Raw genomic sequence first — 24,536 nt, forward strand, 5'->3', positions numbered from 1 at the left:
TTATCTTCCGTTTCAAAGGGTCTTCAGAAAGCCATGCTAAATTACTAGATAATTATATATAATATTTATTTTAATAACTATTACCCTTTACTGGTTACGATATGAACAAATATTAATATTAACTAATAATTAATAATACGTATTATACCAACAATAAATATACCACGCCAAGCACTGCTCTCTACGGCACTGACAAAGCCAAGTGAACCGCGATTGACAATAAACTGATTATAGAATACCATGCAAAAAATTAGTTACGACCTAGTGGACCAATACATGTTTGCTTTGACGACCAGCGCGCCGCCGTCCATTCTACATCAGGCGGACTGGCTATGAATACCGGACTCGCCCAATGGCTATTCGAGTATAAATTAGGAGACACGTCATGGCTAAAGCATATGAAGAAATTTCAAGAGAAGTGCAGACCGTCCTGTGCTTTAAGATTCACAGATTCCAATTGATATCGTAACAACTATACATATTGTGTTCTCACCCATTCAGTAATTGGATATATTCTGTTGAATGATGAATCAAATAAATAAATAAATAAATAAATAAATAAATAATATTGATAATTAGCCCCTTCTCTCGCACAAACCTAATTATATTCTACATTTTCTCAAATTTGATCGTTATATTTTCGTTTTCAGGAGAGTGCATATTACCCAGGCCACCCTAGACTACTTGGGAGGCGAATACGAAGTGGAACCGGGCAACGGCGCATCGAGAAATCAGTACCTGAGGGACCACTGCGTCACCACCTACTTCATCGTGCCGCCGGCCAGGCGGAGAAAGGTATTTTTTTATATTTCACATAGGCAGAACAAGACACAACAAAATTTACACTTCACGCTCTCTTCTAACGCTCTCTTATGTCTACAGGTAAATGCTCTGAATCGGTCGGATTCGAAATAATTATTATACAGGGTGTGTGGTATGTATCTACTAATCTCTCGAGAGAGTATAAAGGAAGTAAAAATAACACTACTAGATATTTTTTTTCTAATGTTTCTCTTAACGGATATATCGAGCCCCAGAAGAACATCTAGAGATGTACGTTTTAGTTTCTAACATTGGAATCACCTTGTACATTTTGATAAAATTTTCGCATAGTACGTTACAGATAAGGTTCCATGATTTGATGTTAAAATGGGTCTTTAAATATTGTAAGATATCCAGAAGCAAACTGGCCCCAACACATGTTTTTTTTTTATTTTCATATATACTATAATGACGCTTTCACACTTGCCGGGTGCTTGCCGGGTTCAGTCGTCCGGTTTCATTGAAAAGAACAGGACGTGTCAATTATTTTTTAAATATTTGTAAGCAACTATGTCGAATGTTTGTTCGTTAGAAGTAGATATAGTATTCTTTATATCACTGCTTGAAACCAGACCTGTCCAGTTGGACAAAACTTTAGCCTTTTCATATGTTTTGGATATTTTTCATATTTTTTGTTTTTTTTATTGCGATGACATCGGCAATAGCCAAGCCACATAATTACAATGCGTCTACGATCCATTTCTTGTGATAAAAATGCAACTGAGACTAATATCGGCCAAACCGGTTTGAAAATTAAATTACGTGTGAAAGAGCCAGTCGGATCCGGATAGCCGGATCCGGCTAGCCGGTCCGTCAAGAGTGCAACGAGGCTTAGAGTGAACTTATAATTTTTAGATTTTTATTTAAAAAAGATGCTCATCATTTATTTCGATAAAATAAATAGTTTTCCAGATAAATTGTCTTTTTAACGGGCTGCAAAAATTTAAAATACATATTTTTTTAATATTACGTGTTTTTAGTTTATTTAACCTTGTCAAGTTCAAAAAGTTCCTTTCCAATTTTAAATTCGCATTCGTTCATTTGTCACAAATTTTTAGTGAATGCTATACAGGGTTCTACAAGTTCTATGGCAAACTTTGATAGATGATAGCTGGGTCAATTTCCAACGCTTTTTTCTTATACGAAAATAGGTCCGGTTCGATTCGGTTTTGTTTAGAAGTTACAAGCATTTTAAAAAATATATTTTCATATTTCAATCAAAGTAGCCTCATAAATAAAAATGATGGTTGCTGTAACAATGATTATATTATTTGTGTTTAAAGTTTAAACATTAGTTAACCTTTATTAACCAAATTAACAATTCTTATGACTATAAAAATTGTTCAAAATGTCCTCCCTATGTTCGAATGTAAATTTCGTATCTGGTTAGCTGTATCGTGAATTCTTTCAAGTAACTGCTGACGGGTAGATATTTCAACATGGTGGACAAGCTGCTTCATATATTCCCATAAGTAAAAGTCCAAAGAATTTAGATCTGCGGAACGCGGTGGCCATGCTACTGAACCTTGTTGACCTATCCATTTATTCATGAAATGATCGTTTAACCAAGCAATTACTTGTCTTCCTCTATGTGGTGGTGCACCATCGTACTGATACTACATACTTTGAACAATATTAAGCCCTACATCATCAATAAAATTAAAAAGGTTTGTTTTCCAAGAAAGTTCTATACGGATCTGCATTTAAACGATTTATTTAAAACATGTGCAGGCTGTACATTATTGAAAATGCTACCTCAAACGTTGACACTGAAACGTTGCTAAAATCGTCTTGATCTACTTGCATGAGGATTTTGTAACGCCCAGATATGTTCATTATGATTACTTATGCCGTCCCTTGTAACACATCTTCATCAAATTACATGACAAGCTAAATATATCTATCGTTCCGTGCAGGTTGTTGAAGTAACCAGCGACAAAAGTCTAATCGCTGAAGCATGTAGCACCTGTACATTTTGGCGATGAAACGGATATAACATTTATCTATTCAATACATGCCATACATAATTCGGTGATAAATGAAGATTACTTGCTGTATGCCGATCACTAATTGAAGAGTTGACAGCATCTATTGCATCTTCTTCATTTTGTATGTACATTCACTTCAGGAGGACGATTGGCCTTTTTTGAACGGGGTTACCTTCTTCTCGAAGTCTAGGAAATGATGCACTAAAGACTGTGTGAGCAGGTTCATGTCTCTTTGATTTGGGTATCTTCGGTATTCTTGGGCTGCTTGTCTGGCATTCCCATTGGAATACCCATATACAAAGACAATATCTGCATACCTACTCTTCAGTTGCAAATAAATGCATTTTTTATTTTGCTCTTTAACTCGAAGTGTCAAATGAATAAACAAAATGACACAAATAATAATTTATTGTTATAACAACCATCAATTTTATTTATCAGGCTACTTTGATTGAAATATGAAATTTTTTAAAATGCTTGTAACTTCTAAACAAAAACGAATCGGACTGTTCATATAAGAAAAAACGGTTGAAATTAACCCAGCTACCATCTGTCAAAGTTTGTAATAGAATTTGCTGTACACCCTGTATATCATTTTAAATTGATACAAATTTGGTTTTTATAGAAGGTACAACCAAAATACCCTTATAACCCTTTATAACCTATAAAACAGTAAATCAATATATTATTTATAAAATCACTTTAACTTGTTTTATACAGAATGGCATAAATCGATTTTCACCAAATTTTGTATACGGAGGTTTTCGAGGTCGCTGATCACGAATCCGACAATTTGCAAAATTCAAGGAGGACGAGTTTTTTTGAAAATCAGTCGATTTGTATTAAACATGGTATACGGCTGTTTTTGGGGTTGCTGATCACGAATGTGGGGTCAGTGACTCCCAAAACCCCCGTATCTCAGTCGCCATTGATTAAATTTAAAAAAACCCATCCACCATGTTGGATCCGCCATCTTAAATTTTGAAAATCTGACCTCGGATTCGTGATCAGCGACCTCGAAAACCTCCGTATACTTTGTATAGATCTCGTGCCTCTTTTAGATAATCATCAACTCATCAATGAATATGATTCTAAATTTTATCGAACAAAATTGTCACAGTGTAAAAATTTTAAACGTCTCTGTTCTTTACACACAGCTGGTTAGTAGAGCATCTCTGCAAACTTAAATCAATGCGCAGTCTGCTATGCGCATCTTGCGATTTCGGCTCATCTGAATTAGCTGGTTTATATAAGTTGTGCATAGCTCTCTGGAGCCCAATATCTCCACTAAAAGGGACATTAGGAACAAAAATTATAGACAGTAGTCGTTATTTTGACCTTCCCTATACGCTCCCGAGAGATTAGTAGATATTTACCGGACACTATATAGTTTTATGCCTAAAGAGATGGCAAAATGACCATCGCGAAAAAGTGTCGCTTAACGTTTTTCCCTTAGGGCACGTGCAGACTGATTGATGAGCCGCCGTCTGGCCAGTCCTGTGAAAGTATCCGATCAATCAGTCTCGTATGCGTATAAATAGGTTCCAACTATAATACTAGCAGCCTATTCAATACCTAATAGCGCGATATATCATGCCGATCCCACATTCCGAACAAATCTCCGGCATAATACAGAAAGAGACGTACAAACTCCGTGCCAGTCTCCCGAAGTGAACCCTCAATTGTTTCTTAAAATACCCTAGGATTTACAAACAAGCGTCCCGTGTCGGTTGATGCATAGCCTACTCGACTGCACCCTTTACGTGCTCGCCTCGAGTTACGGATTGAAGTAACGATATTTAAAATAATTGACGTTCTGCACCCGATTTGTCTGCTCTCTAGATTTAATCACGGGCTTTCGACGGACCGACGCCTGTGACGGGCAGTGTCATTGATTGGTGGCTTGCGGGTAATACTGAAATTGTAAATAAGAAAAGTGGATGCCGTTTGAGTGATGAATTGTCCTGGTGGGTGTAAAATGTGGCGTATCTTTCACTTATTTCCATGTTACAGTTAAAAAAATAACGTGTTTTTCGCAAAATTGTTTTTCTCAAATATTTTATAGCTTTAGTAATCCGACTTACTGTAACTAGAAACTGGCCTTATTATGCCGACATCTCGTTTACTTTCCAAAATACAGGCGAAAGTTCACCGAAAACGGTCTCACAGCCCAGAAATCCCCACCAATCTTTCGTTATTTCAACTCAAAGAGGTTAAAAGAGATAGAGGTAACACAGACTGCAATTTATCTGCACAAAGGCTGCCGTTTTTTGCGACTATGTATAATTATTTTAAAACTGACTATATTTGATATAACTTAAGCCCACGATTGAGTTGTTAAATAGCGAAGTGGATGGTAGGTGCGAGGTGTAGGAAATTTGCAGGAAGCGCAATTATGTCTTCTTCCTAAAAATTCTTGTACAATTTAACTGAACAAATCAGCCTAAAAGTCTGCGAAATAGTCGATTTTCGCAAAGAAATATCCAAAAATATATCAAACACGCGAAATGTTAAAATAGCATGTTTTTACCCGGATCTCCTATAAAGGATGAATCTGAAGTATATACAGGGTGTCCCAAAATTCGCGTCTGGGACCCACAACAGACAAACGAAGAACGATAGTAAAAATCTGTTTAGATGGCCTGAATAGGGACTCGCTAAGGTCCGTTTCGCACTTGGAAAAACATTTTTTTCAAAATTCAAAAAAAATGACATCATCAACTTTTTTTTTTCACGAACATACCCATTTTTTGTGATAACTAAAATTATCCATTGTTTATGAACATTTTTTTGTGCAGAAATATTTTCTCTATATCTTTTTAAAAATTTACAAAACTTAAAATTTTTCGTTCTCACTAAACATTATTTCTTTGTTAAAATAGTGTGTTATAATAAATAAATTGATGATGTTAAATAAACTTCTGTCAAAGTCATTTGTTTGTTCCACGTATTTCGTCCATAGCCACTGCGATACATCAGACATAAATTTCCCTCCTGTTCTTTCAAAAATAGTTTTAAACTGGAAATGTCGAAAAGTCCTGAATTAGTCAGCAACATATTATATATTTTTGAAAAGAGAAAAATTTGACGAAACTAAGTATGCACTAACATACAGGGTGTTTTTAAATGAAGTAGCAAAAATGGTACCAGTGAATTTAGTGCCAAAAATAAGATGATTGAAGTAAAAATACCTTATATGAAAGTTGCACCCCTGAGAGATATACCCTCTTAAAGGAGGGGATTGAAATTCACATTTTAATTTTTTTCTTTAACATGAGGAATGCTAGAGACACGAAAGTTGGTATGAAACTAATAAAGAGACAACTTTTCAATATTTGTTCTATCATTGTCGTATTTTATAAAGGAGTGAAACAGCCAACCCCGTTGCAATATTATATTAGACATTTTTTATATGATGCAAATTATTTATTTAAAAATATTTACTGGGAAGACTGATTTATTGCCCAACATTTTTACCTCTTGTAATTTTTCAATAAAGCCGATAGTTTTCTAGTAAAAAAATTAGATGCGCCATCGTCCACTAAAGGGGTAATTGCGAAAATTTGTAAAAATAAAGTAGGCGAATGTCATAAGAAATAAATTGTTATTTATCATATTAATAAATTGACACTTTCTGTGTACTAATAATTAGTACCAATTGATTAATTTATTATCAGAATAATTATGGCAAATAATATTTATACCAATGACGATTATGTCGACATGCTCCAAATGTTTTTCGAATCCAGAAAAATTAGTAACGCTGCAGTAAGATTATACCATCAAATATATCCAAACCGACCGATTCCTCATAGACAAACATTGGCTTCGGTGGAAAGAAGGCTTCGGGAAACTGGTAAAATTCAGCCCAATCGTGAGGGTGCCGGAAGAAGGGGTAATATCTGAACTGTTGAAACTGAGAAAGCTATACTGAAACATCTAGAACAAGACTGTGGTACAAGCACAAGAACGGTGTCCAGGCAACTGCAAGTTTCTCACAGTCTTGTGTGGAATGTAAGCTCATGAAAATCCTTTATACCCTTTTCACCATCAACCCGTGCAAGGGTTGCATTAATATTTCCAGGCATGACTTCCTAATGAATATACTTTTCACCGATGAATCAAATTTTCCTAGAGTAGGTGCAGTAAACCTTCATAATGTTCTTTCATGGTTGGAAGAAAATAGTCATGAAATATTTGTTTCAAAATGTCAACATAATTTCAGTTTAAACGTTTGGAGGGGAATTGTAGGAAATACTCTAGTAGGTCCTTTTATTCTTCCACGCAGGCTTGGAGCGGCCGAGTATCTTAGATTTTTGAACAAAAATCTCCCAACATTACTTGAGGATGTACCCCTCGCTACACGCCAGGTGATGTGGTATATGCATGATGGGGCGCCTGCACATAGTACACTTGCCGTTAGAGAATGGTTAAATTTAAATTACCCGAATCGCTAGATTGGTCGTGATCGTGATGCCCCTGTTTGTTGGCCTGCACGTTCACCTGACCTAACGCCCACCGATTTCTTACCGTGAGGACACATAAAAAGTATTGTTTATGCCACTCCCGTTGCCGCCTTAGAAGAACTACGCTTAAGAATATTTCAGGCAGCAGATGACCTTCGCAATAACCAACAACTGTTTGTGCAAGTGCGTTATAACTTCAACAGACGTATTAGGTTATGCTTGCAGCAAAATGGAAATTATTTCGAGAATATTCTTTAAATTTAATTTTGCATTTATTAATAGCAAATTATTCTTAATGTTATTATTAAATTACCAGCTTATAGACAGAAAGTGTCAATTTATTAATATGATAAATAATATTTTATTTGTTATGACATCCGCCTACTTTATTTTTACAAATTTTCGCAATTACCCCTTTAGTGAACGATGACGCATCTAATTTTTTTTACTAGAAAACTATCGGTTTTATCGAAAAATTATAAGAGGTAAAAAAGTTGCGCAATAAATCAGACTTCCCAATAAATATTTTTAAATAGAAAATTTGTTTCATATAAAAAATTGCTAATAAAATATTGCAATGGGGTTGACTGTATCACTCCTTTATAAAATACGCCAATGATCGAAAAAATACTGAAAAGTTGTCTCTTTATAAGTGGGACGCTCATACTAAGTTTTGTGTCTCTAGCATTCCCCATGTTAAAGAAAAAAAATTAAAATGTGAATTTCAATCCCCTCCTTTAAGGGGTGTAACTTTCATATAAGGTAGTTTTACTTCAATCCTCTTATTTTTGGCTCTACATTCACTAGTACCACTTTTGCTACTTCATTAGTTTAGTTTAGTGTTTATTGACCATGTTAAATTGCATACAATCTTTATGGCAAGTCATATTTAAAAACACCCTGTATAAGGCGTTCCATTTAAAAAAATGTTTTTCTTTAATTTAGTGATTTCCATTATTCAATTGTTTTTTCTAATACTGTATTACAAAAATTTATAAAAAAAAGCTAAAACTTTTGTATTAAAAACTTGTAATTTCAATAATAAACTCACAATAAGTTGTCAGATTATAGTGACTAACCCTGTACACACTTAAGATTCACCTTATATTTTTATAATATGTAACATGTTTTGAAAAAAGTTGTCATAATTCAGGAGTTGGTTGAAAATCAGAAAAAGTATTGTATTGAAATTTGGAACGTGCAAAGTTTCAAGTATTAATACTTCATAAGCTATTTATCTAAGAAAATCCTGCTTTTCTTTTAAAGTAGAATGAAGAAAATGCCAGGAGATGTATTTTATCGGTATTGAAATGAAATTGAGGAGAAAAACAGTGGCGTGCGATCTTTCAAAATTATGTACACTTCACTAATCACAACCACGCAAAGAAATAAAAATTTGTATAAAAAAATGCCTTTAACTCTTAACTGGGATATTTACGTGAAACAGGTTTGAGACAAATAAATCAATCATATTTTATTTGATATTGCGAAAAAAATAAAATTGTTAACGCTCTGTATAGCAGAAATGGACCAGTTTAAGACGTATGTTTGTATGGAGTTTCTTTTGTAGAATGATTTGAGGAATCAGCGCTTTCTGCGAATTAACGGAAACACCCTGTATTTGCGAATAAAAAATTGGTAGGCTGTGGCAAAATGAATTGCATTTTTCTCTATTTTGCTTTATGTAAACGAAAATTCTAAATTACAGTATGCAGAAAACCTAACTGAGAAACGTCACAACTAGCAACTTTTACAAGCTAGTCGAAGACTAACAATGCTGATGTATTTATCATTCGCAAAAGCTTACAAAAGTACAGAGTATCAGTGAGCTACATAGTTTTTTCAAAAAATATTGCCGAAATTTGATTAAAAAATTATTCAATGTATTCTTGCATTAAAAAACAACAATAGATAAGTAGGAAAAAAATCACCAAATTTTTTGTGTGTTCTATCAGTCTGAATTTATAACATATTTTTTCCAAACACCCTGTAGAGGTGCGTAAATTAATTGCGTAATTTACAAATCTAGGTCGGGTTCTCAAGGGCCGCGTGCAAACTACTCTCTCGTTTGGTTTTAGATATACAAAGGCCTCAAAAGACTCGACATTACAGTAATTAAAATAGTACTTTGAAAATTTTTAATGTTTATCCACCTCCTTTGTTAAACCCCGACAAGGTACTAAGAGTGCGTCATTAGTGGAAACAGCAATTCAGTTTAATCGTCGAAAGTGTGGTGCAATTATAATGAAACGGTGCAAGCAAACATTAAGATTTCAAGTAATCGCCATTAAAATACCGATTCAGAGCATTCAGGCCATCACATCGATGTGAATATGCATATTGTAAGAACAGACACTCTTTCTTTCTGATCGTAAATCTGTATTGCTTTTTTGTGGCTCTTATCCAGCACTTTTCATGTAAAAAGTACAAAAACAAATAAATTTGGTGCAGTCGCTGCAGAACATAAAGTTTTATTGGCGCTGAAAATATTCTCCAATAAAATTTTCTTAGTGCATTTGGCCCAAATTGCTTGATAAGCGAAGAATTTTTCACCGCTCTGTAACTGGATAAGAAGTTAAAAACGTGTCAGTACTTGAGAATTTTTCTATTTTTTTTTTTTGTTTGTTTTCGTTTATGTTCTATTATTTGTGTCTTGTAGCGTCTGTCTCTTCGAGAATGGCTGTTTATAAGGAAAGGAAAGTAGAATTAGAACCCTTTGTTATAAGAAGACTGTAGATGGAAATAATAACAAGCTCCGTCTTATTCACTTGAATGGGAAATTTTGCTGAAACTTCTTTACACAAGAGAATAAATATGAAGTTAATAATTGCTCTGAGAAATACGCTTTCCAATATAAACGATATTCTCCTTCACATTTTTATTCATTTATGTTTATTTCTAATTCTCTACATCTGAATTACAAATGCGTTGTGGAAAGTTGAAACTCTGATAAAAGGAACAGTTATATTTTAAGTATTTTACATGTATTGATCGTCGCGTCGAGTTATAAATAATAGTTTAATGACAACGTGAAAGCCATATTTGGTGGCGCTGAAAATTTATGAAATTATTTATTGTCCAAAGAGAATAATATCAGTTAGATTTTTATAGCATAATAAATGTAAGTTAAATTTTGAAATTTAATGATTAAAATGATTGTTATTGATTGAATTGTTTGGCATGTATGATTTTAAATAATCATATTTTTATTCGAAGAGATTAGGATCCAAAAAAATATAAACTGAGACAAATTATAAAGTGTTGCATAATTTCCAAGGTGTTCGGAAATTGTGAGCAAAAAAATAGGAGATGTTTGTAGCGATAAAATTAATGACAGTTTCAGTTGACACTTTTTCGAAAACTCAATATTACCTTAACTTTTATAACTTCAAAGTTGTATTTTTATTAATTATGTAATATTGTATGCTTATTATTGGTAACAATAGATCGTAGTTATAAAACTCCAAAAAGCTTAAAATGGCTCTTATTGACTAAAAAAATGATATGAATAAAATCTAATTTGCCGTTTTTCCAATAATTACAGGTTCATATTAAAAATTATTAAGTCTAAAATTAATTTTTGTCGCCAAAATGGTAAATGCATTACATGTGAACGAAACAGAATTTGAACATAAAAGGAAATTATATTTTACTGTAAAGAAAATGGAAATGTTAATTTCTCGAAAATATACAGTTGACTGGAATCATGTGGGACATGTAAAGAAAATATTTTTAACTTTACATGTTCCATATCACGTGGGCGCTACATAATTTTGTTATTTTAAATGGAACAACCTGTATATTATTGCATTTTTTAATTCCTTAGTTAATATTAGGTAGAGTTTATTAAATGTACATTATATTTAAAACTTACCGTTTTCGAGTTAATCAGTAGTATTTGAAAAAGTTTATTTCGTTTTGCGTTTTGTTTTAGTGTTAGTTAGTGTTGTTTGTCAAACCACTTTCTGAACACGCCAGTAAATATTGACACTGTCAGTCCCAGGCCTGATAAAATGTGAGAGAAAAGTGATTTTGCAAGGCCTTCTTGACGCTGTTACATAGCTACTTTAATGGACTTTAGAAAAGAACCTGATTTTTCTGGAAAACTGTTGAAGATAAGTATGGACAACCTTATATCAGTCGAAAGGACATTCAATTTTGCCATGACCCATGACAATTAATATGGGTCATTCCGTTTGGAAAAAAGTTTTTCAACTCATAAAATTATTAATTGTAGGTCTCAGTATTTCCGAGTCTGAGTAGCATACACGTTTTGCTCACATATGACAATATAGAGTAATTTATGCCAAATCGAACTGTGAAAACTGCACGTTTCTAACTCTTACAGTTTAGACGCTGTCTAGCCTAATTTAGAGTTGAAATTGTGATTGTTTTTTCAAAAACAACTGATTATCTCGAAAACGGTAAGATTTAAACACCATGTACTTATAATAAACTCTACCTAATATTAACCAAGGAATTCAAAAATGTAATAATATACAGGGTGTTCCATTTAAAATAACCGTTATGTAGCGCCTACGCGTAATGGAACACCCTGTAAAGCTAAAAATATTTTCTTTGCATGGCCCACATGATTCCAGTCAACTTTTATTAAAAATATTTTTTTATAAATTTTACAGTGCAGGGTTACAGAAGAATCCCTTTTAGATGGATCACCCTGTGTATACTTTTAATATTTTAATTTAATTCGTAAGTGTTTTTCTTATTTTGATTTTATATTTTATATTACGTGTGTCACGTCACTAAAAGGAAAATTAGGAAAATTACTATATGCCCTGTGGCGTCATAACTGTTTAAATTTAATAATTCTGTGTCCTCCGCAAGAGGTCACCACGGTCTTTTCGATAATTGAAGGAAATATGATGAAACCATCATTGCCAAATTGAGCGATTTGACGCAAACTAGACTATTTTGTAAAGCATACTTCTAATTTTAATAACTAGAAAATTTTTATTATGGGCCTGACGAAATTTGTCAAAATAACTTGTATTTATTTCATCGTATTAAGCCAGTAATTTATTAATATTTAGAATTTCTAATCATAATTTTATATAATTTTTTATTTACAAATATGTAGATGAATCTGACAACACTGACAATATTGCTCAAAGAAATGCAAAAGCAAGCTTATAATGGTTACGCGCGCTTATTGGCACTGCAATAGACAAAAGTATTCAAAAAATTACGACATTTTGCCCTAGATTCAAATGACGTCACAAAGCTTATTTTATTTTTTTTAAATGAGAGCAAAATGAAACAAGAAAATATACGGTAATATTTTTTTCATATTTTCATTTTCGGATGTAGTTAAAATGTTGTAATGAATTCAAATCTTCAAAGTCATCGTTAATTATATTAAATAATTTATAATAATGTGAAATTTAGATATGATAATAATTTACCGGGATTTCAACAGGATTTACAGGAAACGAAGTAGCAAAATATTGCAAAACATTAAAGTGATTTTTTTCTCTGACACGGTTGTATTATTGACCTTTTTTAAATATTTAACGATATCTAATATTAAACTATTAATTAAATAAATAACCGCAAATTAAATTATTAATATTTTAGTCAGTGAGAGTCATTTAAATCATTAAAATTTGTTTAATTTTCTTTTCGTAAGTGCAGTCTGTTACCGACAACAAATACACGCAAAAAAAGAAATTCTTAAATCAAGAAATCTTAAACTAAATAAAATGTTGATAACAAAAAAGATACAGGGTGTCAAAGTTGGAAATTAAAAATTGAATTTTCGTAATAATTATAATATTTTTGAGTGTATGCACGTGAAAATTTAGGGGTAGATGTTTTTGTATACGAGAAATCATAATTTGTTATCTATTTCGATGTATCTTCTAGAGGGCGCCACATACGCCGTGTTTATGACGTAAATACGAGCATAATTTTTTTATCCACAACGTTAACGCTTCTTTTTTTTAAAAATCTTAAACCTACATTATTTTCGTGAAAAAATGGTATACTTGTCATTAGCTCTAGAAATTGTCCGTTTTCAAGAAAAACGCATTTCAACAATCTGCTGCATGTTTCATTACAGGAAATTTTATCGTAGTGTGCGCTAATGAAAACATTAATTTTGACAATTAAACATTATCCCTTTGTACACATTAAAATACAAATTATCAAGTTGATAAATTTTATTTACAAAACCAGTTAAAGGAGAAATTTAATTAAACAAAACTATGATTTTATCAAGCGTTTAACAAGTAAAAAACTGAATATGTACCTAAGGAAAAATAGGAAATGTTTCAAAGTAAATTTTCAATATGTCCACCATTCACCTCGATGCACTTGTCCATACGATTTATGAAAGATCGTCTAATATTAAATAATACCATTGGATCAAAAAAAGTTGAGGCATTACTAATTTCTTGCCAAAGTTGGACGCGAGTATTTATAGTGTTTTTATAAACAATTTCCTTCATTGTGCCCCATACACCAAAATCTAAAGGGTTGAAGTCTGGACTACGTGGCGGCCAAGGAAATATACTACCACGGCCAATCCAACGTTCAGGAAAGTGTTGGTTTAGATATGTTCTTACTTGATGAGTAAAATGTGGCGGAGCGCCATCTTGCATGAACCACATATTTTGCCTCAAATTCAGTGGTAACGCATCCAATAGATCAACAAAGCTATTTTCTAAAAAATTTAAATAACTTGTACCATTTAAATTTCCTGGCAACTCATATGGACCTAGAAAATGGTTTCCAATGATCCCACACCAAACATTAATCTTAAATTCATGTTGAAAGTGCCGTTCTCGAGTTACATGAGGATTTTGAACTTCCCAACAATGCTTATTTCTTAAATTGAAAATACCTCGGCGAGTAAATGTCGCTTCATCTGTAAACAATATTCTGTTGACAAATGTATAGTCAGTATTCTGCTTGTTCCGAATATCACTTGCAAATTGATATCTTGAAGGAAGATCGACAGGTAATAAATTTTGAACTGGTGTAAAATGATATGGATGATATTTTTCTTCATGTAATGTCTTTAAAATTGATGTTTTATTAATTCCCGTGGCTGCAGCTAATCGTCTTGAACTAGTTTGTGGATCATCTGCAATGCGAATTAGTATTTCGTCTTCCTGGTCAGGCGTAATCATTTTTGGTCGACCTAAATTATCACGTTTAGGACGAAATGAACCACTTTCGCCTAAGTTTCTGAATAGATTTTGAAACAGTCGTTTACCAGGTTGCAATCTGTTTGGAAATCTTCGGCAATATTCACGTTGCGCAGCACGTCCATTGAAATTTTGTTGACAATAAACAACCGTCATATCTCTCATTTCCAAATTCGAGAAATTATTATGTCTCGGCATAATTCGTTATTTTCTTTTAAATACTTAATTGATTTTTACCAAAAATTAATAAATACAATTTGAATTAATTGCTAACTGTCACAATGATTTTTTCTAATTGTCAAAACTGTCTTGGCATTGTCGCACACTACGATAAAATTTCCTGTAATGAAACATGCAGCAGATTGTTGAAATGCGTTTTTCTTGAAAACGGACAATTTCTAGAGCTAATGACAAGTATACCATTTTTTCACGAAAATAATGTAGGTTTAAGATTTTTAAAAAAAAGAAGCGTTAACGTTGTGGATAAAAAAATTATGCTCGTATTTACGTCATAAACACGGCGTATGTGGCGCCCTCTAGAAGATACATCGAAATAGATAACAAATTATGATTTCTCGTATACAGAAACATCTACCCCTAAATTTTCACGTTCATACACTCAAAAATATTATAATTATTACGAAAATTCAATTTTTAATTTCCAACTTTGACACCCTGTATCTTTTTTGTTATCAACATTTTATTAAGGCATGTTGGCTCCAATCGTAATATTTTGAAGTAAAAAATCTAGTATGTCTCTATGGACCATTACTTACGGACCACCCTGTATAAATATACCATTCTTGATTTAAGAATTTCTTTTTTTGCGTGTATACCAAATTTTAAAATATCACTTTACAAATAAAAAACTTTAAAAGTATACAACTTCGTTAATATTGAGCTTTCAAAGAAGTGCCATTATTTTTATTAGTAAAATTATATCTTAATTTTTGGCGCAAATATTCCAGAACCCTATTCATCTCTTATAATAACCAAGACGTGAATGCTGATATTATCGATTTTGGCATACATAGCATATTTATTTACTGCGGAAAAACTACGTGAAAAACCTTTTCAAATCGCATTTCTATCAGATGTAGTGGATAATGACGTCGCCACCCCTCTAGACCTTTGTTTTCCTCCCTGTATGTGTACCCCACTATCCGATGTTTAACGTTTTCATGTTTTTCGCACCACCAATGCACTCCGACGCGCACACGCCCTTTGAGTAAGCCTCTCTACTTGACTTTTTCGATTGCATTGTCTCGGCGGCTGTTGACCCAAGGCATGCGCTAGTAAAACCTCGACCCCGAAAGGGTTGGAAAACAGTTGAATGAGATGGGTTTGGGGCTGGAAAAGTCGCGGCCGGTGATCCTTTTAGGTAACCAGCCCAATGGCTTGGTTCCTGAAAATGGCGACGGGGATTGGGAACTACGAGGATAGTTCAGTTTGACTTTGATATAATCAAAGATAGCCTAATTATTTTAGAGACAAATGATTCCACATTTTAAATACCATTGTAATTCCAAAAAATTACGTGCACAGTAAAAATTTGGATGTTAAAATCCACATTGACGTGTTGTTTGTTCTGAACTGATTCATTTTTGTCGACACTCATGAGTATAAACACCATTTTTACCTATAAGCGCTTATACAACTTTTATCCTAATTCGCAATCAACAATAAAAAAATTAATTATCAATAAAATATTTATTCTCAAGTTTGTTTTTATCCACACTCTTGAGTGTGAACAAAACTTTAACTATAAGTGGTTAAAAGTTAAACAGTTTCAAATTTTATCCTGGATTATAGTTAACAAGTTAGTTATTTATCTATACTCATGAGTGGAATAATGTTTTCCTATAAGAGCGATTGAAACTTTAACTTTTATCCTGGATTACTAACCCCAATTATGTATATCTAGACTTGGACTATACAATTTTTCCATTTTTTAACAAGAACATATAACTCAAATATAATATAGAAACGTTTTCAAAAATAAAGAAAAGAAACTGTAAACACTAATATACTTTACAATTACATTCCATAGCCATATCCAACACTTGATGACTTCATGAAAGTGTCTGTGTTTCCTGATTTGAATTTTAAACATCATTATCGCAACTTCAAGATATCAGAAAGCTAATGCTAGCGTTCGTACGTAGCACGAATCTGTTTTGTACTCTTACTGGCAGCAAGCACAATGGGTAATTTGCAGTATAATCAAAGATGTGATCACAATGACACTCGTTAATGTCACCAAATTTTTTTTTTCACTTTATTTTCTATTATAACTAACATGAATGTGAATTTAATAAACACACAAAAGATCTTGAGTGTTAATTATATTCACGTGAGTCTAAAATCTTAATTTTTACTGTGTACTCATTTAAATGTCACCATGTAAAGTTATAAATTGTAAATATAAGAAACAGTTTCAAAAATCCGAATTTTTCAAGACTCCTCATTTGAATGATGTGTAGTATAGACTAGCTACATATGTCGACTAAGATTCCCATAATAACCACCCTAAATACAGGCAAACTGTATAAAACATTTCTAATTCGTATCGATAATAAGAAAGAACTCAGACTCAGGTCAAATTTGAACGCTCCTCGTATTTTTTTGTCTATTAATGCGAGCGCTGAAAATTAACTTTGTACGCAACAAAGACTGAAACAATTTATTTAGCCACCAAACCCATTCTCTTATTAGCATTTTGTCAAAAGCTTGGACGGCTTACGCTTTTAGTACTGTCATTTTCCGCAAAAAATCACATTCACACAACCTTACCCACATTGTCTCCATACCACTAACATTCATCGACTAAAGTTTTATAGTATAGCTAAGCTACGTAGGATTAGTTTCCCCTGAAGAGGAAGAACTAGTAAAGTTTCCGTAGTTTTCAATAAACTTAACCATTTGACAGGTTTTTTAATTTGTGATTGACAAATATGAAGTACGGCCGCTGATTGTCGGATACAAAGAGACACCTTTCGATAATAGACTAATAATAATAATAATCTAAGGAAGAGAATTTATTTACGGGGTAGCCATTACTTCAGTGTGTGAATTACTTCGAATATCAGTTATTTTAAGTTTTTATGTTGACGTAGTTTTTGTAAAGGTAGTTGAATGAAGCTATCTGATAAAGGAATGTAGTCCGTTTTACTTTGGTTATAAAGCGGCATAACAATAGTTTAAAAATTAGGTAACTTTTCGACTTTCCATTTTATTTTTCCTACCCAGGAACTGAAAGTTCTTTTGTTCAACCTCTCGCAAAGCTACTGTGGCCTCTGTGATGCCACTACATCTCTGACTATGCGATCGCTATCCGTCTCTGTAAAGTGCCACAGACCACAAAGTCTTTCATCGCGGGTATAACAACTATTGAGGAAAATTTTCTGAATGGGTGCTTAAAGAACAATGGATAAAATACGTCCGAGAATTGGTCACCGTGTTTCATAAAATTCAGTGCAGGTTATAACTCATTTTTTGCCAGATTATAGAAAAAAAAATTGACGTTAGTGGCATCAAAAATATTACAAACTGACACTATAGTTTTTTTTGTCTCAACCTTACCTTAGTGACAGAAGAAGGGAAGATACATTATTTAAATTTTGAAAGTTGCTTACTCTAAAATACCGACTTATTTTGACTTTTGTTTACTTAATCTAGAATTTTTTTCTGAATTCAGTGACATCAGTAATTGCTTAAAATAAAAATTAATATTAGCATTACAACAAAATTGTCAAACGTCATATACAGGGTGTATCACGAAGAGGGCCCAGTAGGATTATCTCAAAAAGTAGTCAGAATTGTAATCTGAAAATTTGTATACAGGGGTTTATCAAAAAGATCTATTCAATGAAAATAGTGTCAACTTGCTCTGTTATTTCAAATGGAATAATTCTAGACTAATTTCATATAAGGTACTATTGGCCAAAATGTGGCAGTTTGCAGGTTATTATTAATTTTCGAAGAAAATTGAGGGATTTAAGTGATTTTTGAAAATAGAATAACCGACATTTTGCTTTATTTATTAATGAAATTTGACATGGATAATTTAAAAGCAATAGAAATCAACCCGTTTGTCAAATTTGCAAAATTCATACAGAGTGTTTAAAAACGTGTGGCCAATATTGTGACGATGAAATTGAGTTTACTCAACAATTTCAAATGGTACACCCTGTATATTATTACATTAATGGATGCAGAATTAAATTTACTTTAAAATGATACTATAGTTCCCTATACCCAAAGTCAACTGTTCTTGTGTAAATTAGAAATTGATTTCAACACAGAAAAATCTACGAGTATGGTGGGTTTATTTAAAGCATCGCTTTTTTTAATTTAATATACTGAATTATTGTTTTTGCTGAAAGTATAACAATAATAAAAATTACAGATCATTAATCAGACACCGTTTATTATTCAATTCTTTAGTGCATCCACAGTACATTTTTCTATGTTGAAATCAATAATTTCCAATTTACACAAGAACTGTTAACTTTGGTATAGGGAACTTTAGTATTATTTTAAATTAAATTAAATTGTGCATCCACTAATGTAATAATATACAGGGTGTACCATTTGAAATATTTGAGTAAATTCAACTTTAACGTCACAATATTGCTCACACGTTCTAAATGTTGAAGTTATTCTGTTTTCAAAAGTAACTTGCATCCCTCATTTTTTTTTTCGAAAATTAATAATAACTTGAAAACTGTCACATTTTGGCCTATAGCACCTTATATGAAATTAATCTAAATTTTACCGTAGAATTAGAAAATGTAAAGCTATACAGAGTGTTCCGTTTGAAATAACAGAGTTGATGACTTCCGGTATAACCGGAACTGTGAAAAAATTGACAATATTTTCATTGAATAGAACTTTTTGATAAACCCCTGTATACAAATTTTCAGATTTCAATTTTGACTACTTTTTGAAATAATCCTACTGGGCCCTCTTCGTGATTCACCCTGTATAGTAACTTAAGGGCACAACACGTCGCGTCATTGGTATCTCATATACTGTCAAATAACGTGACAATGCGTTGTTTACTTTAAATAGAATTTCTTTCCGCTAATTTTTAACAAATAGACAATCATCTGTCATTAAAAATTATAATATAGTTGCCAGTTTTGTACAATTTTTAGAGCCGTTGACACCTGTCTTTTGTTTTTTAAATCAGACTAAAAATGGCGGCGTTATAATCTGCGGTGTTTGCGCATGGTAAAATGCATTCATAGATTTAAGAGAATAAATGGCTCCCTTCATCGAGATGCCATCAGGTCATAGAAGTAGGGACTTTAATTTTGAATTGAAACAGGAACTTATTAAAATTAATATTAAAGTTTACTCATTTAATTCAGTTTTAGTTTCATCATCTACGTTAATAGTAAGTCACTGTGTAGTATTCGCAAAATAAATGTTCAACAGCTTGCATTACCATGACAATCACACTGTTTATTGGAATATTGGGAATACACTTATTTATGAGCCAGTATTCAAATAACTCTGTTGTTCATGGTAATCCAAATAGGAGCCCTTTATATTTTTAGCTGCCAATGAAGCACCCAACTGTCTTCGAATCCAGCATGTATTATTGTTGTCCTTTTTCCTCCGTTTAATGGTGTTTTTGTTTTACTGATCACTAGAGTCAACCAAACGTTTCGATTTTTGTCATAGATTCAAATCACCATTCTTTGAGGTATTTCGATTCCACGATATCTCGATAACTATAGACTTTTTTAAATTTGAAGCCCTATGTAAGACATTTCCACAGCGTTGTTCTACACAAACTCTCCACACATCTTATAAGGTTTACGCTGGATTAAATCTTCGAAGCACTCATCTAATTTTTTGTCCCAAGGTATAATATTTTACAAAATGGCAAACATTTTAAGCGTATTATAAAACGACTGAAATGCTTCAGCCGGAATGTCACACAGGTAATGATTTTTAAACACTAAACGATCTGGCTGCGTGTTATTGTCATTTTATAAATCATCCAGATACAAAACGACTAGGCACATCATAAAATAATGCAAAATCAACGAAGATTTGACAATCTTCATGAAAAGTAGCGTTTCATGATTTTTTCAATCTAACTACGACATATACACTTTTTGATATCGTCAGTCAGACATTTTCGACTTTTATTTCCACAGTGTAGCTGTACTCACTCTTTGATTCAGCACTTCTCGGATGCCGCACATTGAAATAATCAAAAAATTTTTCTTAGTTCATACGAACTATTAAAATTATTGGTTTTGCAAAATTCTTATATATATGCAGTAAACTTATTTGCTTTATAATCCCTTGACAATTGAATTTTATGATGGGCTCAAGTTGATGGATGTAGTCATTCTCTTAAATCTATGAATGTACTTTACCACACAAAATGAGCAGACGCTGGTGATGTCGAATAGATCATACATACATACATGCACTACTATTTGACATAAATATTCTTCAAAGGTCTAGTAGATTGGTACTGTTAACTAAGTCTTGGCGTTGGCACATTTACAATTAACAATGACAATCGTTAAAAATCTTCTCTTTTATCTTATTCTGTCTTGTAATCATTTATGAAGGCATTGTACTGCAATTAACAACCCGAGTAATGTGCCTTCATATTATGAAATTGTGAACTTAACAGTGACTCCAACTGCGATAATAGTTAAAAAAATAGCACTATCCGACAATCACCGACCTTACTCTATTATAAAAGCAACTGTTCCAACCATTCCGAAGAAAACGATAACCTGGTGAGACAGGCTGTTACTTTACTTATGTAATCTCCCTGTAAACTATAAAGTTGTGCCTTCGATTGAGGTAGTTCACGGAAACTTTACAGTCTCAGTTCGATGGTCGGATATCCAGGCCCGAAGTCGCCGCTCGATCGGAGCCAGGTACTCAATGTAGAGTCGATCACACCGTGAGCAGGCCCCAATTGTCATGCTGGGCCAGTTCTTGGGGACTCATAGCGGTAGTTAATCTCAGAGATATTGAACCCGTACTTCGGTGAATAATGTATCATTCTGCTTAACTATTGTTTTGTGACAGATTGGAAACTGGGAACAATCCAGGCGTGTCAGACTTTGCTGGATAATTGCTGCTGATCCAGCTTAAAGATATTTACATTTTTAGGAAATGCGGAAATATCAGAACAAAAAAAACATTAATCACTCTCAACTGTTTTAATAATAAATTTAATCAATTCTTTGAATCATTTTTTTTATTTTTAATTTGATCTTCAATCTAATGAAAGTGAAATTGAACTTATATATTGCGTTCCAACTCAGCTCTGCACTTGAAGCTTCTGATTTCAATAAGGGGAATTAATTACCATAACAAGAGTTCAGTTGCATTGATTCCAATAATATTTCTTCTTTCCCTTCTCAATTTAAAGACAATTATCTCTATTCGAGACGTTTGGTCTCCAATTCCAGTGGAATGCATCCTTTTTAAAAAGGTTCCAGTTGGTTTGGTTCTCCAATCCAAACTGGACTGATTGTAGCATTATTCTATTAGGTAATATTTTTATTCATTCATAAATTCATTAAAATTAGTTTTAGCTTACTGATAAAGCACATTTCCAGTTAGATTCACTCCAGCAAACTTTTAATTCGATTAAATTATTTTGATTTGAATAAGAATTGAATTAATTCCGATAATATTCCATTTGAACTTAATATTTTGTCTTTTCAGCTTAAAGATGATTATTTTTAATAAATTTTTAACCTTTTATTTTGAAAAACATTGCACTTGATTTGATTCTGCAATCCAATTGAACTGGCTGTAACAAGATTCCAATTGGCTACATTTTCATAAGATTCATACGCTTGATTTTAACGCCTTTTAAAAGTTTTGATGAATTGATACCAATAATAATCCTATTCCACGATTATTTGACTCTTCAGTTTGATTATATTCCAGTAGACTTTCAATGGAAGTTCACTTGAACTGTCTTTAACAAAATTCCAATGGCAACACTTTTATAAGATTCATTAAAATAACCTTTCACTAGGGTTGATTCCAACGGAAGTCAGCTTTCAAAAGTTTTCATGAATTGATACCAAATAATAATCCAATTCCACGATTATTTGACTTTTCAGTTTAATAATATTCCAGCAGACTTTCAATGGAAATTCTCTTGAACTGATTCCATTTACATTCCAATTGGACTGGTCTTTTGATCTACTGATTTAAATTGGGGTTTAACTGGATGATTCCAAAAATGTTCCAGTTGGACTTAACTTAATATTTTGTTTTCTCAGTTTAAAGAAAATTCTAGTAGGAAACGATTACTCTTAATGACAGTCAAATTGGATTAATTCCATTGAAGCTAATCCTTTCAACCCTATCACATTTGGTAACATTTTTAGTTGGATTTGTTCCAGTAAAGTTTTATTCCAATCGAGTTGATTCTAACGGCAGTTATTTTCATCACGTGCCTGCCGGCTGTACTGATCTTTCGTAATTCCTGATATGACTAAAAGTTTATTCCAATAAGAATCCAATTTAACTCAATCTTTTAGCTTTTCAATTCAAATAAGATTCCAGTTCATTTCAACTGATCCAATTTGCATAACCAGTTGGTTTGAAGGAGAACTCAGTTGGATTGATTCCAATAATATTCCGTTTCAACTTAATCTTTTGTCTTCCTAATTTAAAGATGATTACTTCTAATATAAAACCGTTATTCTTAATAGCAGTCCAATTGAACTAATTTTAGTGGAATTATTCCTTTTAATATTTCATTTTAACAAGGAATTCAATTGATTGTTTCTCCAGTTTTCCAATTGAAATGATTATAACAGGATTCTAAATAGAAATATATATTTTTAAAATACATTAAAATAACTTTGATGACACATTTATGGTTTTATTCTAATTTGAACAAGCGGATTGACAGATAGTATTCCATTTGGACTTAAATATTTTGTCTTCTCAACTAAACTAAATGATTTATTCTAATATGGACAGCTGCTCTTAATAACAGTCAAATTGGATTAATTCCGGTGGAATGAATCTTTTTAAACTCTCAATTTGAAAAAAAAAAGATTCCAAATAATTCTTCAGTTCCACTCAGACTAATTGGATATATTTTTGTAAGGTTGATTAAAATTACTTTTATCTTTTTGATCACACACATTTCTAATTAGTTCCGTTCTTTTGATGTGAACAAGATAACTCACGTTTCCAGGTGGATTCCAATCAAGTTTTCGTTGGCTTCAATGCTTTGACCTTTGGTTTGATTTCCAATTGAATTTATTTTAATAAAAATCAACCGAACTTAATCGAATTTTTTTCCAACTAAACTCAATCTTTGAAAGTTCTGACTTCAATAAAAGTTCAGCCAAATTAATGCCAATAATATTTTAGTCTGAATTAATCTTTTGACTTTTCAGTTTGAATGAGATTCCAGTTGAGTTCCAATAGAAATTCAGTTGGACTTATTCTAATCTTCTCATTGAAACAAGGTTCAATTGAATTGATTCCACTAATATTCCAGTTATGCTTTGTCCCCTCAGTTTAAATACAATTGCAATTGATCCAGTCCCTTAATTTAAACCAACTGATTTGATTTTTCAATTCCAATTATTATACTACGATGCTACTTGGAGATATTTTTATAAGATTCCAATGTAATTTTAATTGGTTAACAGGAAAAATTTACCATTTTTAAGTGATTTTCTTTGTCTTTTGTAATAATGTAATAGAGTCGTTTCATAAGTAAAATTCTAAGTAATATATTACATAATTACTTTTTCTTGGTTTACATCTATTTTTCTCAAAATACTATCAAAGCCTACCCTATATTTTTTTAATATTAGGTATATTAGAAACCAGTTTCTATACAAAAATAACGTCCGAATTGGGCATGCTACTCAACTACTTCTCTTTATTTTCTCAAGTTCTCGAGAAGTATAATTATGAAAGCAGTGTTCCCGAATTTTTTATTTCTGATAAATCTTTAATTAGTTGAGCGGATAATTTAAAATCCCCCTCCGTAATATTTATTGCCGTTCTTAATTCGTTTCTAAATAACTCCAATTAGGTTGTATCTGGCGAGTGTATTA

At 32.4% G+C, this 24,536-nt stretch overlaps 1 protein-coding gene across 6 annotated transcripts in view; it reads left to right on the plus strand.

The window, feature by feature from the left end:
* The window catches only part of LOC108904553 (Ca(2+)/calmodulin-responsive adenylate cyclase), a 350,154-nt gene that overhangs the window by 285,403 nt on the left and 40,215 nt on the right, over positions 1-24,536 (plus strand). For all 6 annotated transcript variants that reach the window (XM_018707158.2, XM_018707159.2, XM_018707162.2 and 3 more), the window contains exon 7: positions 651-795. In XM_018707158.2, the coding sequence (XP_018562674.1) occupies positions 651-795 (145 nt within the window). The remainder of the gene's footprint in view (positions 1-650; positions 796-24,536) is intronic.

This window comes from Anoplophora glabripennis, unplaced genomic scaffold (genome assembly GCF_000390285.2).
Source record: "Anoplophora glabripennis isolate ALB-LARVAE unplaced genomic scaffold, Agla_2.0 scaffold99, whole genome shotgun sequence".
NCBI lineage: Eukaryota > Metazoa > Arthropoda > Insecta > Coleoptera > Cerambycidae > Anoplophora > Anoplophora glabripennis.